Source organism: Spea bombifrons, chromosome 4 (assembly GCF_027358695.1).
Source record: "Spea bombifrons isolate aSpeBom1 chromosome 4, aSpeBom1.2.pri, whole genome shotgun sequence".
NCBI classification, from domain to species: domain Eukaryota; kingdom Metazoa; phylum Chordata; class Amphibia; order Anura; family Pelobatidae; genus Spea; species Spea bombifrons.
In genome coordinates this window covers 55,337,936-55,354,373 of record NC_071090.1, presented here as the reverse complement: position 1 = coordinate 55,354,373, position 16,438 = coordinate 55,337,936, and the positions used below count along the sequence as shown (strand labels likewise).

General features: G+C 41.1%; 1 protein-coding gene across 5 annotated transcripts in view; it reads left to right on the top strand.

The window, feature by feature from the left end:
- Positions 1-391: 391 nt before the first annotated feature.
- The window catches only part of CADPS2 (calcium dependent secretion activator 2), a 110,637-nt gene continuing 94,590 nt past the window's right edge, over positions 392-16,438 (top strand). For all 5 annotated transcript variants that reach the window (XM_053461914.1, XM_053461913.1, XM_053461912.1 and 2 more), the window contains exon 1: positions 392-738. In XM_053461914.1, the coding sequence (XP_053317889.1) occupies positions 394-738 (345 nt within the window). In that variant the 5' untranslated portion in view covers positions 392-393. The remainder of the gene's footprint in view (positions 739-16,438) is intronic.

The following is a 16,438-nucleotide window of genomic DNA, read 5'->3' as shown; positions in this document are numbered from 1 at the left end:
ACCACCCTATCCACTACTCGGTGAACAGGCAGGAGTCAGCACTGAGCACAGCCAAGCTGCAAGGAACACAGCAACAAGTGCCTGCTGGCTGACTGCTTCCTCCGGCTGCAAACTTCAGGGCATGGGCTGCTCCGGTGCCGGGGGCTGATTTTACGGTGAGGTGGGAGATTTTGCTTGTTCCAGCACAAGGCGGACCCGGCAGTGAAATCCCGCCCGTGTCCCTCCCAGCGCTGTTTTGATTAGGATTGTAGGAAGCCAGCGCTCCAAACTCAACGTGTCCGGAAAGGTGCACACGGTGGGACCGCGGCTACCTGGACAGAGGAGAGGGGCAGAGCGCGGAGTCCGAGGGCAGAGGAGAGGGGCAGAGCGCGGAGTCCGAGGGCAGAGAAGAGGATGTTGGATCCGTCTTCCAGCGAAGATGAGTCGGAGGGGTTTCTAGAAGAGGAGAGGAGAGAGGTGTTGGTGGTCTCGGGAGGCGGAGGAGGCTCGTCTTCTGCACACAGAGTTCCGCAAGCTTCTCCCCGGGACCATAGAGACCCTGGTGCCCGATCTACACTGGTCAGACCTGCCAGCCCCAGCCCGTCTGTAAACAGCGAGGGGAGAGAGGAGCAGGAGCGGCTACAGCGGGAGGAGAAGGAGAGGAGGAACAGGTTGCAGCTCTATGTCTTCGTTATGAGGTGCATTGCTTACCCGTTTAACGCCAAACAACCCACCGACATGACCAGGAGACAGCAGAAGGTAAGAGCACTGTGACCCCCGAACGGGTTAATCCGAAGCAAGGTGCAGCTGGAGGTGTTTTGGGTGGGGGGTGGTGGAAAGCAGCACCTGTTGGTGAAATGCCTCTGGGCAGATCGCTGTTTTGTTACTCCTGGAACAATGTCTGTTACACTAAAGGGGGTAATAAATAGGTAAATGCCTCCTGGCTGCCCTACAGTGCACTAAATAGACAGTGGCCAAGGGTCTCGCTCCTGTTGCATCAGTACAGCTTTCATATAACTGTACTGGCCAGCTGTGGAAATGTGTATCGCTTGCTGTGTGCAAGTATTTGTTTTTATACTAGAGTATTGTGTAGTCTGTGTTTTTTTTTTTTTTTAAACTTCTTTATTACACGGAGAAGACAGATCATACAGCATAAGAACAATGGTACAAATAGACAAGGTGACAAACTAGATGCGTACAGGTACAAGTAATGCACAATTCCAATAATACACACAATGTAGGTAATATCACCTCCTTAATCACAGAACACCGGACCACAACACAGATACGTCCTGTCCCACAACGAGGTCAGAACCCTGGTATGGGACGAATACCTTTTAGGACCTGGAGACAATACCACTCTGTGGTATTGAACGTTTGAAACAGTGACAATCTGGTAGTAGTCTGTGTTTTTATTTCGCAGAACACGGCGAACCTGCCTAAGGCACAGAATCGAGTTCTCAAGACATCTCTGATCAATATTCTATTGACCAATCAACTGTATGTAAGATCTCAGGCATGGGGTTCGTGTCTTAGTTGATATTTAGGATATTAAGCCTCTTTACTGTATATCTTTACATATACAGCTTAGACCTATAACTCAATGAAATTTGTGTATACACCGTCAAGTTATATATTTAGTATGTGGCATCGAACTTTAAAATTCTAGCTAACCATTACTGCTTTTCTCCCCTTGGCCATGAAAAGGCCTCCTTGGCATGTCACCTGTGCTGCTAATCATCTCTCAAGACATTGAGACCATCAGTATAAATCAGTCGATGGGGTTTGTTTGTGGGTTTCAACTTCATCACCTTGCTGCTCTTTGTGAAAGACAAAGCTCCCCTGGCAAGATAGGCCTAGTTGGTCCTGTATATTTCATAATTCAATGATTTAGGAGACCGAAAAACCCCACCGATTTGACCTATGCATTATATAGGACCAGCCAAGCTCATCCTGCACCAGAAGCTTGTTAGATTGGACCTTCATGATGTATAGTGAAGTTGAGGAGCTGAAACACAACTCTTCCTTTAGGGAGTAGACCCCTATGGATGTTTTGTGATGGGAGGTTATCCACCAAGCTTTTGCTGTGTAATACTTTTTGTAGTATGTCCTGCAGAAAATGGATACACATGAGGACCAGTGATTCCTGGATATAGTGGAAACCAGTAGCCTTTAGATTGGTCCATGTCTTGCTCGATACTTTGAGGCATGAGTCATAAAATCATGGCTGAACAGTCAATTGGTTTCCTACAATATTTTCCACAGCCTGGTGGGCAGTATGCTAGCCTATAAGATCACAGGTGAGTGCATTGGAGGCCAGTGACTTTAATGTTTTGGAAGTTGAGTAGTTAAACCATGCTCTAGTGGGACAGCTGTGAACTTCCAAAGACCTGGAAGTCTTGCACGTTATTTGCAAGAATACATTCAAATTAGTAAAAGAAAGGGTAATGGCCAAAGTTCAGGAAATGTGTGTTATTTCTATTTTAAAGACCCAGTAGGAAAAATTAGCCCTGTGGATTGCCTGTAATCCATCATGACATCTTGTTATTAAACTCTGTGTGAAGTTGCGTGAATGTTTTATTACCTAGTTGTTTGGAACCCCCAAAACTATGAACATTACCATCTTGCATCTTTACAAACCTCCAGTTTTCTGTGCTGGCTTCTACTGGTTATTCTCGCATTTGTATGTTAAAAGCTAATGTAACTCAGGGTTATCCCCTATCTTATTTGCTTAATATACTAAACATTTTGGATCCTGTGTGAATGGCACATTAATTTTTTGGTAATATCTTTATCGGTAAGGCCATGGCTAAAATGTCATCATACATAGTTTTGAAAACACTGACTTGGAAATCACATGAACTTCTTGATAATGTATTCTACAATAAAAAATGTTCTCCACGCCACAATGCAATATATGCTAGAATCTGTCCGTATTGCAGATAGTGATCATTTTGGCTCCTCTATATTAAAGTCTATGGGATGTTTTGGAATGGGATGTTTCATTTGTAGGTGTGATGGTCAGTTGTCCACACACTTTTGATCATATGTTTTTTGAGAAAACCTATTTCAGCAACCTGAACATTCCTATTGACTGTTATAGGAAGTCGGCCCTAGCACCTGCAGGGTGTCCTACAACAAAACTCATTCCTACACCAGGTCAGAAGTGCTTTCTTCAGATATAGGAAAATCATTATTTTGTAAAATACATCTTCTACAAATACGTGCAGTCAAAGCCGCTAAGAGCTGCTGAAAAGGGAGCCAAATGTGTCCTTAAACGGTTTATATTCATTCTTTTATTTAATGCTACATAAAAAAAAACTGCCTCATTGCCTTAATTTTAGGTAGCCATCTGCTTAATATAAAATGGTCTGATAGAAAAGAGATTCATCAGTCCAAATGATTATGGTGTCCAGTGCCTGGGCTGTGTATGTTTCTTTGTTTGATAAGTGATGTAACAGAACTTTACGTAAGCGTTTATACATTTAAGGGTGATTTGGCTGGAGGTGTAAATAAATAAAGGGACCCACGTGGCCCTGTCAACGAAGAATGCGTATTAAAGTACCTCGTACATATTTTAATATGCATCTGTGAGCTGAAAGGGGAAAAAAAGCTGCTTTTTAGGTTTCTTTTTTGAACAGAGAGTCATCAGCAGGAAAGAGATCCTAGCGATATAGACCCCTGGTATTCTTATGCCAGAGCTTGCTAGCTGTGAATATAGTGTGTGTGTGTAGCCAAACGCATCTCCCTCAAGACTTGGAGCAAAGGCGTAGGGGAATTCGCTTACATCCTTCTGTGCATTTGCAACGGAGTGGACATTTTTGACTTAAAGGGAACATATGCAGAAAAAGTAATCTTTTTTTTTTTTTTAAGGTGAGTATTTTTTTTCTTTCCCTTGTGACAGTCCCTTTCTTACATGCTCATTTTAATCGTTCTAATTAGAAATAAACGATAGCGTTAAATACATTGGTGTGTGCTCTTTCTAATACAGACTGTAAATGTGTAGGCGGTGTCCAACCAGAATATAAAACAAAATGTGTTTGCCATGATACATTCAGCTTAATTTATTTCGACACGTGAAGCCAACAAATAGATTGATATTGACGCGTTTTGATTAACTGTGCTTGGATATCAATAAAGGATGTGATACCGCTATTCTTTTTTTGGCAAAACAATTGAAAACCTCCTTAGGCCATGGTGGCTTGTTTTTCACCTGTTTTTAGGATTAAACATTTTGTCGCATTCTTTTGAATTACAATGTTTACGGATTGTTTGCGACGTACTGTTTCATGTCAAAAATGTTAGGATTAATATTTTAATTGACGCCGCAAATTACTGCTTTACCAGCCTAATCATCCCTGTGCGTGATCCTGAAGCGATCTAATTGCATGTTAATGATCTGAATACTACAGCTTTTCAGACAGTGGATCTCAGAAGGGTACTTCTGTATACCGCAGTTTGTATTAAGATGAGTACATAAACTTTCAACGTGTAATTAATTGCATTCGCAAAGTGTCGATGATTAAAAGGGTTTTACCCTGTGGTCTCATTGTGTTGATCTATAATATTTCAGTGATGGCTTTGCTGCTGTTTATTCAGCGGCAGTCACCTGAATTAGTGAGCAGGTGCATTCGCGATGCCACAGATGGATGCTGTTCCGGTGTGGACTTGGGTGAAAGAAATGTTTTGTTTTTTTATTTTTTTGTCTCGTATATTGACTCATCAACCTGTTTCTTTTTCTAATAGCACTCATTTATTTAATCCACCACCCCCTGTTAAGCGATAGCTGGCATGGAATTTTTATGACTAATGAATAATAATAAAAACAAACAAAAAAAACCCTTAACCTTTTAATTTTTTTATTTTCTAAAAATGAATGAATTTTTTCGGCGTTGATAAATCGCTTTTGTGAGCAGCAGCTGGGGCCCTATTCTATACCAGCATGTCTTAACACATGTTAAAGTTATTGTGAAATGGATTTGTTTGGCAGTTTATGTTGTTAATTCACTCAGCCCTATTGTAATAGCATTATAGTAGCTCTATAAATAGAATGTTAAAACAAAAAACCCAACTGTAATATATTTGGTAGCACAAGCTATTGTGTGCTCTTGTGTAATAACACTTTATGCACAATATGCATAAATGGGATATTTTTATTAAAACGATGTTCCTTTTTTAAAATAAGTCATGCACCACCTCCTCCACTGCTATTGAGTTGTAACATTCATATTGTTGCAATGAAGCATCTCAAAAATCAAGCAGCATGCTGGGTTGCATAGGGAGAAGCATTATCGGCAGAATGAGGGAGGTGGTTCTGCCACTTTTACCTTGAGTATTGCGTACAGTTCTGGAGACCCCAACTCCAGAAGGATGTCCACACATTGAAGAGAGTTCAGAGGAGCGCTACGCAAATAGAAAGTGGTTTACAGGACAGAAAATTACCAGGAAAGGGTAAAGGATCTTAATGTGTAGCTTGGAGTAGAGACTGCTTCTTCATTCCCGCTCCCGCTGATTTTTTTTGCCCAATCCCGCCTGCTCCCGCAATGTGGGTGTTCCGCTCCCGCCACATTTGTGGCCAATCCCGCCCACCTCCTTACCTGAACTGCAGATTTCCCGCACAGTCCCCCAAGGCTGCCCTCGAGTTGCTCCCTCACAGCGTCTTTTCTCTTGCTCCGCCCAGGAGCAAGACGGAGTCACGGGAAGTGACGTCACATCACCTGACTCCGTTCTGTTCCTGGGCGGAGCAAGACAGGAGACACTGTAAGGGAGCAGCGAGAGGGCAGCCTTCCGGGACTGCGCAGGATTACCGGGACCTGCAGGTACAGTGCCTGACGGCCCGCTCCCGCCCGCAGCACCAGCAAGACCGCCCGCAAGTCCTCTAGCTTGGAGGAAAGGAGAGACGGAGGTGCAATACAAAAAGTACAGAAGGCAAAGGAGCAATGTTGGAACTCAAGGTCATGGCCTAGAACTTGAAGGCCAGAGGTTTAGATGTAATGTAAGGAAGTTCTGCTTTACTCAGAGGGTAGTAAATAAATGGAACAGTTTCCCAGCAGCAGCCTGATACAGTAAGGGAAGTTAAATAGGTATGGGATAGACATAAAGCATCCCTTACTTTAGGACCTGGCCAAAGACTGATAGGGGTTTAAACCCCTTTCCTCGGGAAAAATGTGAAAACTTTCTATGTTCTGCACTGTATTTTTTTGGTGTTATTATACTCTTCTCCCGCGCTATAGGTTCCAGATGAATTTCATATTTTTTTTAATCCAATTTTTTTTTTGTTTATAAGTAATGCATTATACAGCTCTTTAATGGACATGCACAAATGTCAGACCTTCCCTGTGAATTTGCTATTCTCAAGAAGTATCTGCTGATGTAATCAACGCCTCACAAAAAAAATAAATCTCAGAAGACATACAATCAACATTTGTGAATTTTAATAAAGCTGGAAAGGTTTACAGCGCAATCTCATAGTTTACATATTAATCTGTCCACTGTTAGACAAACTGTTATAAATGGAGACAATTTAGTACCCAAGAGTAACGGCTAAAGGCTTGAATGAATCAATGGAACTGGTAAACATCCCTGTTAATGAGTTTACTATAAGAAAATGTTCAACAGGCATGGGTGCTACTGAGGAAGCTGCTGCTCTAAAAAAAAAACTAAAAAAAATATTGCTGCATGCCTGAAGTTTGCCAAAGAACACCTTGACACTCTACTGGGAAAATGTTTTGTGGTCTGATTAAACTAAGATTGAGTTGTTTGTAAAGAACATGTAGCCCTACTTATTGTGTAAAGAGTGCACGGCATACTATCATGAAAACATGGGCCTGTCCAGAGTCTGGACCACTATCGAGGGGATTACTCATTTCCAACGTTATCAAGGTATCATACAGGATTATGTCAGCTAGCCGAAGCTCAGTGGGAGTTGGAAGATGCAGCAGGACAATGACTCCAAACATCTAAGTAAATCTACTACGGAATGGCTTTAAAATCAAAAAAGAAAATCTGCCTTTTGGAGTGGCCCAGTGAGAGCCCAGACCTTAACCCTTCAGAGATGACCTCCCCCGGGTTAGCCCCCCCATATTAATTTTTTTTACAAAAAATCATGGCATTTGTTAGATCTTTGTTAGATCAGGTTTGATCAACTGTTTTATTCGTTAGATCTACTCTAAAATAGGCAATATTAACAATCTTTTTCAGGGGGGGCTAACCCGTAGCCAGCCCCCCCTCAACAAAAATTTCAACAAAATGTTACTGATTATGATAGCTCTACGTTAGATCAGGTTTGATCAGACAAAATTTTTGTTAGATCTAGTCTAATTACTGAGATATTGCATATTTAATGAGGGGGGCTGGCCCCCCCTCAACTGAAATTTTGATTTTTTTTTATGGATCTTGGTAGATATTCGTTAGATCAGGTTAGATCAACTGTTTTTTTCGTTAGATCTACCACGCAGGAGGCGGTATTCACAATCCTATTTTGTGTGCGGGGGATGGGTATACATACGGTCTGGCCCCCCCTCAACTGAAATTTGGATTTTTTTAATGGATCTTGGTAGATATTCGTTAGATCAGGTTAGATCAACTGTTTTTTTCGTTGGATCTACCACGCAGGAGGCGGTATTCACAATCCTATTTTGTGTGCGGGGGATGGGTACACATACGGTCTGGCCCCCCCTCAACTGAAATTTGGATTTTTTTTTATGGATCTTGGTAGATATTCGTTAGATCAGGTTAGATCAACTGTTTTTTTCGTTAGATCTACCACGCAGGAGGCGGTATTCACAATCCTATTTTGTGTGCGGGGGATGGGTACACATACGGTCTGGCCCCCCCTCAACTGAAATTTGGATTTTTTTTAATGGATTTTGGTAGATATTCGTTAGATCAGGTTAGATCAACAGTTTTTTTCGTTAGATCTATCTACTCACAATCTTCTTTTGATTTTACATATCCATGCCTGTTCATTTGCACATCAAGCCACAGGTGCATACCTCTCAACTGTCTCGATTAATGCAGTACAGTCACGATTTGGAGGCTCTGTCCCGCTGAGCTCTACCTCTGTTCCATGGAATTCGGGATTCAGAATCCTGCGGGTCCTGATCGTGTTCTCTGGTGCCTGGGTCACCAGAAAACAACTACTGGACATGCTCAGCATTGTACGCATGCGCAGTAACACTGCCAGCTTCAGTGACAGCACTAGCGCGCATGCGCGGTAACGCTGACACTCTGATCTTCACAGTTTAGGAAGAGTGATGGCAGCAATGCACATGCGCGCCAGCGTCCCAATTTGCGGAGATGTTGGGAGGTATGAGGTGATGTCATAAATAACAGACTCCACAGACACATTTAAAACACATTTTTCTCAGAATTTAGGCATTTTCTTGCAGTTTGCCTAACACAATGTATAGATAACTTTCAATATTTTTTTATTCTCTGCATTCACAGTATGTGTACCCATCCCCCGCACACAAAATAGGATTGTGAATACCGCCTCCTGCGTGGTAGATCTAACGAAAAAAACTGTTGATCTAACCTGATCTAACGAATATCTACCAAGATCCATAAAAAAAAAATCAAAATTTCAGTTGAGGGGGGGCCAGACCCTATGTGTACCCATCCCCCGCACACAAAATAGGATTGTGAATACCGCCTCCTGCGTGGTAGATCTAACGAAAAAAACTGTTGATCTAACCTGATCTAACGAATATCTACCAAGATCCATAAAAAAAAATCCAAATTTCAGTTGAGGGGGGGCCAGACCGTATGTGTACCCATCCCCCGCACACAAAATAGGATTGTGAATACCGCCTCCTGCGTGGTAGATCTAACGAAAAAAACTGTTGATCTAACCTGATCTAACGAATATCTACCAAGATCCATAAAAAAAAAATCCAAATTTCAGTTGAGGGGGGGCCAGACCCTATGTGTACCCATCCCCCGCACACAAAATAGGATTGTGAATACCGCCTCCTGCGTGGTAGATCTAACGAAAAAAACTGTTGATCTAACCTGATCTAACGAATATCTACCAAGATCCATAAAAAAAAATCCAAATTTCAGTTGAGGGGGGGCCAGACCCTATGTGTACCCATCCCCCGCACACAAAATAGGATTGTGAATACCGCCTCCTGCGTGGTAGATCTAACGAAAAAAACTGTTGATCTAACCTGATCTAACGAATATCTACCAAGATCCATAAAAAAAAATCCAAATTTCAGTTGAGGGGGGGCCAGACCGTATGTGTACCCATCCCCCGCACACAAAATAGGATTGTGAATACCGCCTCCTGCGTGGTAGATCTAACGAAAAAAACTGTTGATCTAACCTGATCTAACGAATATCTACCAAGATCCATTAAAAAAAATCCAAATTTCAGTTGAGGGGGGGCCAGCCCCCCCTCATTAAATATGCAATATCTCAGTAATTAGACTAGATCTAACAAAAATTTTGTCTGATCAAACCTGATCTAACGTAGAGCTATCATAATCAGTAACATTTTGTTGAAATTTTTGTTGAGGGGGGGCTGGCTACGGGTTAGCCCCCCCCTGAAAAAGATTGTTAATATTGCCTATTTTAGAGTAGATCTAACGAAAAAAACAGTTGATCAAACCTGATCTAACAAATGCCATGATTTTTTGTAAAAAAAATTAATATGGGGGGGCTAACCCGGGGGAGGTTCAGAGATGCTGTAAAATGACCTTAAGAGAGCCATTCACACCAGACATACTAGGGATATGGCTGACACAACAGTATAAGACACATGCACACAGATACATACACTACTCCTCCTCTTATCTCAAGGAGTCCTGTGTCCCAAGCAGCTCTGTGCAAGCTGCCGGGACGCTGTCTCTACTCAGGGGCGTAACAAAAACTGTAAGGGGTCCACAATGGCCTCCTTTACACCAGCATCTCTACTACCGCAGGGTCATCTAATGCATGTTACATGACCCAGCTGGTGTACCCCCTGATGGTGTCAATGATGGTGTCAATGGATCGTCCATATCTGATCAGTTAAAGGAACAGGTTGCCAAATTAGGCAACCTGATGCCTTATCAATACAAAGTGTTTTTTACTTGGTTGTATGTGAATATTTATAAAGCTTCTCCATAATAATGCCTGTTTCAGCTCATGACTTGAAATTTGTTCTTGTTGTCATGTTCAATGAACCACCTACCTATTGCTCTGGGCCAGGTCTGCATAACTTCAGTACCTACAGTTCACAAACAGGCCACATTTTGTGGATATCCCTGCCTGAGCACAGGCATAGCAATTGAAATGTCATTAACATTTTTGTTTTCGGGTAAGGATATGCAATTCCCTGGCATTTTGTGGCCCTCCAGGTCTGGAGCTGTGCACTACTGTGATGTGATCTGTGCATTGGCGGTGTTTCCCTAACCTTGCATAAGATGCTAGGCCAAACACTTCTTCAGCTCAGGACTGAGCATGGTGCTTGCTTTTCCAATGCTGGCTTGCGCAAGCATTCCAAAGGGTCTTACAATACCCTCAGGGGGCATCATGCAGCAAAATCTGGTGGGAATTATTGTGGACAAAGAGAGTGTTCTTTTGCTTCTATTTTTGGTATTTCTTTTCTCTTTGCACAAGTCCCATGAGGATGCTTCTCCTTGAGTTTAAAATACAATTCTGTAGGCCAGCAATGTTAAAAACCTGGTTCAATCTTTTGTTCCAATAAAGTTCCTTTATTGGAAGACCTGAAGCCTGCCATTTTTATCCTGTCAGCCAATCATATATTACCCTTTTTATTTTGTATTTTCAAATTTGCAGGCATTTTATTATTAGTATATACATCAGGAAAGATATGTAAAACCTTTGCCTTCTCCTGATCCACGTGTAATTCTCAAAATACAACAATATCAGGAAAGATCCTATGATCTGTGGCAGTATTTACTTTAGAGAAATATCTGAAAATATAATTTTTACATTAAAAATATAAAACGGTTAAGTCTTGAAGGTTGAATAATTATCTAGCATATTCATGAAAAGGCACTTGAAACAAAAACAGTTTCTAGAGGTACATTTTAATGAGATACAAATCTCAAGGTGATAGTTGCGGTTTTCAGCTTGGCTCCTAAAGTCTTATGCATGTGAAATCAGAGCTTGTGTTGTTCCATGTGCTATAAATCCCCCCCCCCCATGATGTCTCAGCCACTTGCTGGGAGGCTTGGTATGATTATGTATTCTGTCTTTTTGTAGTAATGTGAAATTTTACAATGCAACTCATCTGGGTGTGATAAAGAATATAACATTGATTATTTCACAGTGATATTAAGTATTGTAATATTTTGTGTATCCCCCCCAACCCTTTTGTAGTATATCACATTAGTAGATCATGTTAAAACTGGAGTATCCTACTTGGTAATGGACTATACGAGGCACAAATACATCTTGAGTAAGCATGCTCATCACCTGCCTGGCATTGATCGGCAGCACCTTGGAGGATCTGGACCCATTGCAATATATAAGGTTACATTTATAGAAACACTGTTAAAGGTTGTGGTGAGTATGATGTGATTTAACTGTCTGAGTCACTAGGTTTGAGCCTGCTACTGCCCACTAGCATATATTGTGCACTTGATGATAGTTGTCACAAAGAAGGGGGTACCCTTGCCTTCTCATGAACAACCTGAATGTAAAAAAAAAAAAAAAAAGTCTTCCTTTTTGAGAAAATTTAATGGTGGAGCCCTTTGAACACTGATGTAGGAGTAGTAAAGGCTGCAAGAGCAGCTAGTTTTCTACAGGATGCCTTGCTTATTGTTAACACAAAAGGTAAGAATCCTGGAGCCCCATGTCAAACATTACAGGCAGCACAGGGCTAGGTTTTGGCTATGCATCTCATAAAATTCATTAGTCTTTGCTGCGTGGTCCTTTAAGACAGGTGGATATAAAAATGGTCTCTCTGGGTTTAAAGTAAGAATATTTCTATTGGTTCCATGGTGTATGCCATGTTTTAGAATCTTAACAATTTAGAACGCGGCTGGCAGACAACCCATCATTGTTTTTTGTTTTATAGTAACTCCTACAGATAACAGTGGCAATGGAGGTTATGTATGAAGCAATACTCCAAGACAAGGGGTTTCCCTGTTGGTTTTTGTGGCCTGGAACAACTATAGACAAGGTATACGATTTGCCTGCTGCATGACAGGGAGGGGGAGTTCCCCTCTTTTAGATTCTGGTGCCAGCTTTTTTTTTTTTTTTTTTTCCCTTCCCTACTTCTTTCCTAAGAACATGACAGGAGACCACTTAGGATTACTTGGTCTTGGAGCTCATCAATCAACACTAGGAAATGGCATTCTTCCAGACCGGCTTCCCTTTTCCTAGTCTCTCCAGACTTGAGACAGATGATTTCTGGTGAAAGTTGCTCGCTTAAGTGATTTAATGATTTAACAAAAAAAGTGGGCGGTTGTTTCAGTACCCTTTAAGAAGTTCAGGGGTATAATTTAATCCCAGATTTTCCAGCTGTCAAAGGCTACCAATTAAACATGACGTAGAATCGAATTTGTCCTTTGCACACACATTTCTCTGCAGTACAAAAATGGAAGCGCCTAGTCTGCATTGTCTGGTTATCTACGCTTGTTTTCTCTGCAAGGCCATCACATGCATCCCATCTATTGCACCGTCCCTCAGACTGAAATTATTTGGTTTTATGTTTGACTCTTAGTAAAAGTAAGTGTTCCTGACACAGGTCACAGTGCAAAAGTTTCATCTTTTAAAGGGACCGTTAATGTCCCTTGTATTCCACTATGTGGTGGTATCATCTGGTCATTCAGTGTGCAGAATGTCAGAGCTTAACGTAGGGTTGCATGTACATCATTTATTGGCTGCAGGACTTCAATTGTGAGGTAAACAAGGCAGTATTGACAGTAGCCCTATATTACCATTGTCTATTGCTTGCTCCCGGTGAGTGCAGCACAAAGCGGTGTCTCCTTCTGCTATGATAACTCCCCAGAAATGAGCGAATACTTGCCCACCTTGTAGGGAACGAATAAGTCCAAAAATACTGCCAGCGTTTTCCAAATAAAAATTCAAGCTTTGTCAAATCATTAAAGCATGAGGAGAGTATGGTCTCACTCGTAATGTCTGATTAAGGCTAGGTTTCCACTTGGGTTTTTTTTTTTGCAAAAACGCCCATAATAGCGCCAAATTCAGCCACACGGCGTTTTATTAGTGAAAAAACGCTGCGCCCAGATGTTAGCTGTTCTTCAATAGGAAATCACACAATGCCATATCCACTTGGCGTTTTTCTGTTTGGCGTTTTTTTAGTCCTCTTTGGCGTTTTACTGCTTTTTTGGGCTCTGTGGCAGTTTTTCAAAATCTCAGCATGTTGACACTCTGGCATTTTTGCAAGGAAATCTTGGCGTTTTTCTCCAATAGAAGTCTATGGGAGAGAAAAAAAACGCCATGAAAAAGCCATGTGGGTTTTGCCTTGGCGTTTTTTATGGCGTTTTTTCCACAGTTACAATGCAGAGGATGGACCCAGTATCTGTGTGTCCTACGAGAAATAGGCTGGAAACAAACAGTTTCACACAAAACAAAGTTCATATTGAATTTTACACCATTTGGAACAAACATGCCATTACAAACAAACATACCCAACTGGATCCTGCGTGCCAAAAGCAACAGCAAACAATTTGCACCATCATTTGGGGCCAATCTTCCTAGAGGAGCAGACATTCGGAATAAAGCATGCCTTACAAACCACAGAAAAGAGACAAAAGGGTCCGCCGAGGGGTGTTTAAGTAGAACTCTACCAAGGAAATGACATCAGGAGGGGGCAGATACTTGCCATTTATCCTAATCCCTTTTAGCTGGGTGAAAATTCCAATGTGTAAAGGCTGGAAAAACTGCCTAAGGTCAAAAAGCAATTTCCACAAAAAGGCTAAAACTCCAGAAAAAACGCAGGCAAATGCAGTGGCAGTTTTCCTGGCATTTTTCATCAAGAAAATAACGCTAGATTAGACGGGTGGGGAAGGTGTACTCGCTCCTATGTTTTTCCATGTACCTTAGTGTAATGTTAACCTTTTGGGAGGTACGTGCGTCCTGTAAACAGAACTGTTTTTCAAATATCAATGTTGGTTTGCTTTTCTAAATGTGACACATACTTTTTCTGACTTACAAAGCTAATATGGTACTGTACAGTATGAGGGTTGTTGCCTGTTAACCCCTTGACGACAAATGAAGTGCCTGGTAAATTATGGGGTAAACTATTCATTTGGGCATAATTGGATTGAGCTGCTGTGAGTGGCCAAGAAGCATAGGCCACTGGGTGAAGTCTTTGTATCAATACTGTACCCAACCCAGATTGGGATGAATCTGCTTGAAGGACGGTGTTGCAATTCACTTAAAATAGCTGACCTTCCTAACACCAATCTTTTTGGGTTTATTTCCAGGTTTTTATCCTTTTCATCGCGGCCTTTGCCATAGGCCAAGGTGTCATAAATTATTATGACTTGCACACACGAAACAATATTTTTCTAGAATATTTCCTGAGCTGGTGCTACACCTAAAGGAACTCTTGTAAAAAGCCATCTGCCTATAGAGGAATTAAAGGTGGTGAGGTGACTGCTAGCCCCATCTAAACGTTATATCCAGACTGCATTTTGTACGCTAAGCACGTATGCTCCAACTAGTTTGTGTGCTGTGTCCTCTAGAGTAGGCAATGTGTAGTGCTCTATCGTTATTACCTTAAATCATGTGCATATTCTGATTGCTCCTGTCTTTTTGTTTTCTACCATAAAGCTGACCCATTCAGACAGTTCTATGATCCTTTTCATCATCATTTTGTTCTCCATTAGAGTTCTTACTCTACTTTGGTTAGCCATCTAATTCTTTTTAACGAGATTTAATATTTTACCAACCTTGTATTGTGATGCAGAATACTTGCATAACAGTAGTTCAAGAGAATTAAAGACCGGGGAATCTCCACATTTCATAATAAGAAATTCTGCTGCAGTTGGCTTGGTTTCCACGATGACGTCACTGTGTGAGTGACACAGGCGAGTGATATTTGTCATCCTTCAAATGTGTTCTAAAATTGACACAGTAGCCAAAGATCTGTAAATAGGGGGGGGGAATCTCAAATATCACTCGTCTGTGTCACTCACATGTGAGCTCTCATTTTGTAGTGATGTCATTGACTGAGTTACTTCATTTTCTTTGACTTTTGATATTACATTGACGGCTTGGTTACTGTATCTAGCATAATGCAGTTGGTGGTTTATTGGCTTCTTCAGTGGGTGCAATTACAGTGGACCTTCTGTTATGTCGGATAAAACATGCCAGCTTCCCCCAAGCTTAATTGTCTGCTTTGAACTAATTATCACTGGAAAAAAACATGTTTTGGTTTTCCCAGCTGTCCTTGTAGAGTTGTCATTTTCATTTTTTTCTTCTAGGTCAGTGGATATGTTTAAAATGTCAAATTTTGCATGCCACTTTCCAATATGGCTGATAGATATGCCATTCATATGTCTCACTTGGTTCAGAAAGTTAAAAATGGTCTTTCCCGACCTAGACGCTACATTCTAGTTGAAAGAATACATTGAAAAAAACACTGGTTAGTAAGTCACATCTCATCGTTTGCAGCCAGTTGAAATCAATTCAAAATTGCCTGAGATCTTTAATTTAGGGTTTGAAATTTGTAGATGTAGCATATATTCAGTGGTGCTTCTCACACATTACTTTAAAACAAAACACCTCTGCATGCAGAAGTTACATTTAAACAGAGGCTCAGATCAAACTGTTCTTATTAATGATCTACTAGATAATTAGGTTTAATACTTCAACCTTTTTGTAGCTTTCGTTGGCCAGTTTTTTTTTTTTTTTTTGTTTTTTTTTTTTTGTCAATTTTGTGTGTGTTCTTTGCTGGATATGTCCCTGACATATAACAATATTTTTAAATTGGTAAAATAATTTGTTTCTCATTTGCTGTAAACATAGTGGTATGAGAAATGAGTGCTCATTGTTTTCAACCACATTTCTTTTAGGGAATGCTTCATCTTTTTGGTAAAATATACGTATTAGTTTGTATGTCATCCAGTCTCTGACAATTCAGCCCCGATTTGTATTTATTATATACATCATATTATCCAGAATAGAGTACCTGTTTGTTTCTATTCCCATGGCTGATTCTCTTCTGCATGTTTTTTATTTTTGTGGAGGTACAGCTGCATAGTCAGCCAAGTGGTATGTGCTTCACAAGCTGGCGTTAAGTGAAGTGTTGTGCTGGGAAAATTACCTAACGTTCTGATAGAAAGAGCTTGATAGATAAGAGCCGCTCAGCCCATCTAGACTCCCCGTTTTCCCATTTACAAGGGTTCAGACCCTAATCAGTCCTCAATCTTGATCTTAGGTTTAGGTTAGCTATATGGCTATCCCATGTATACTTAAATGCCTTCACTGTGTTAGCATCTACTCCTTCTGCTAGGATGCTTGTTGCACTTGC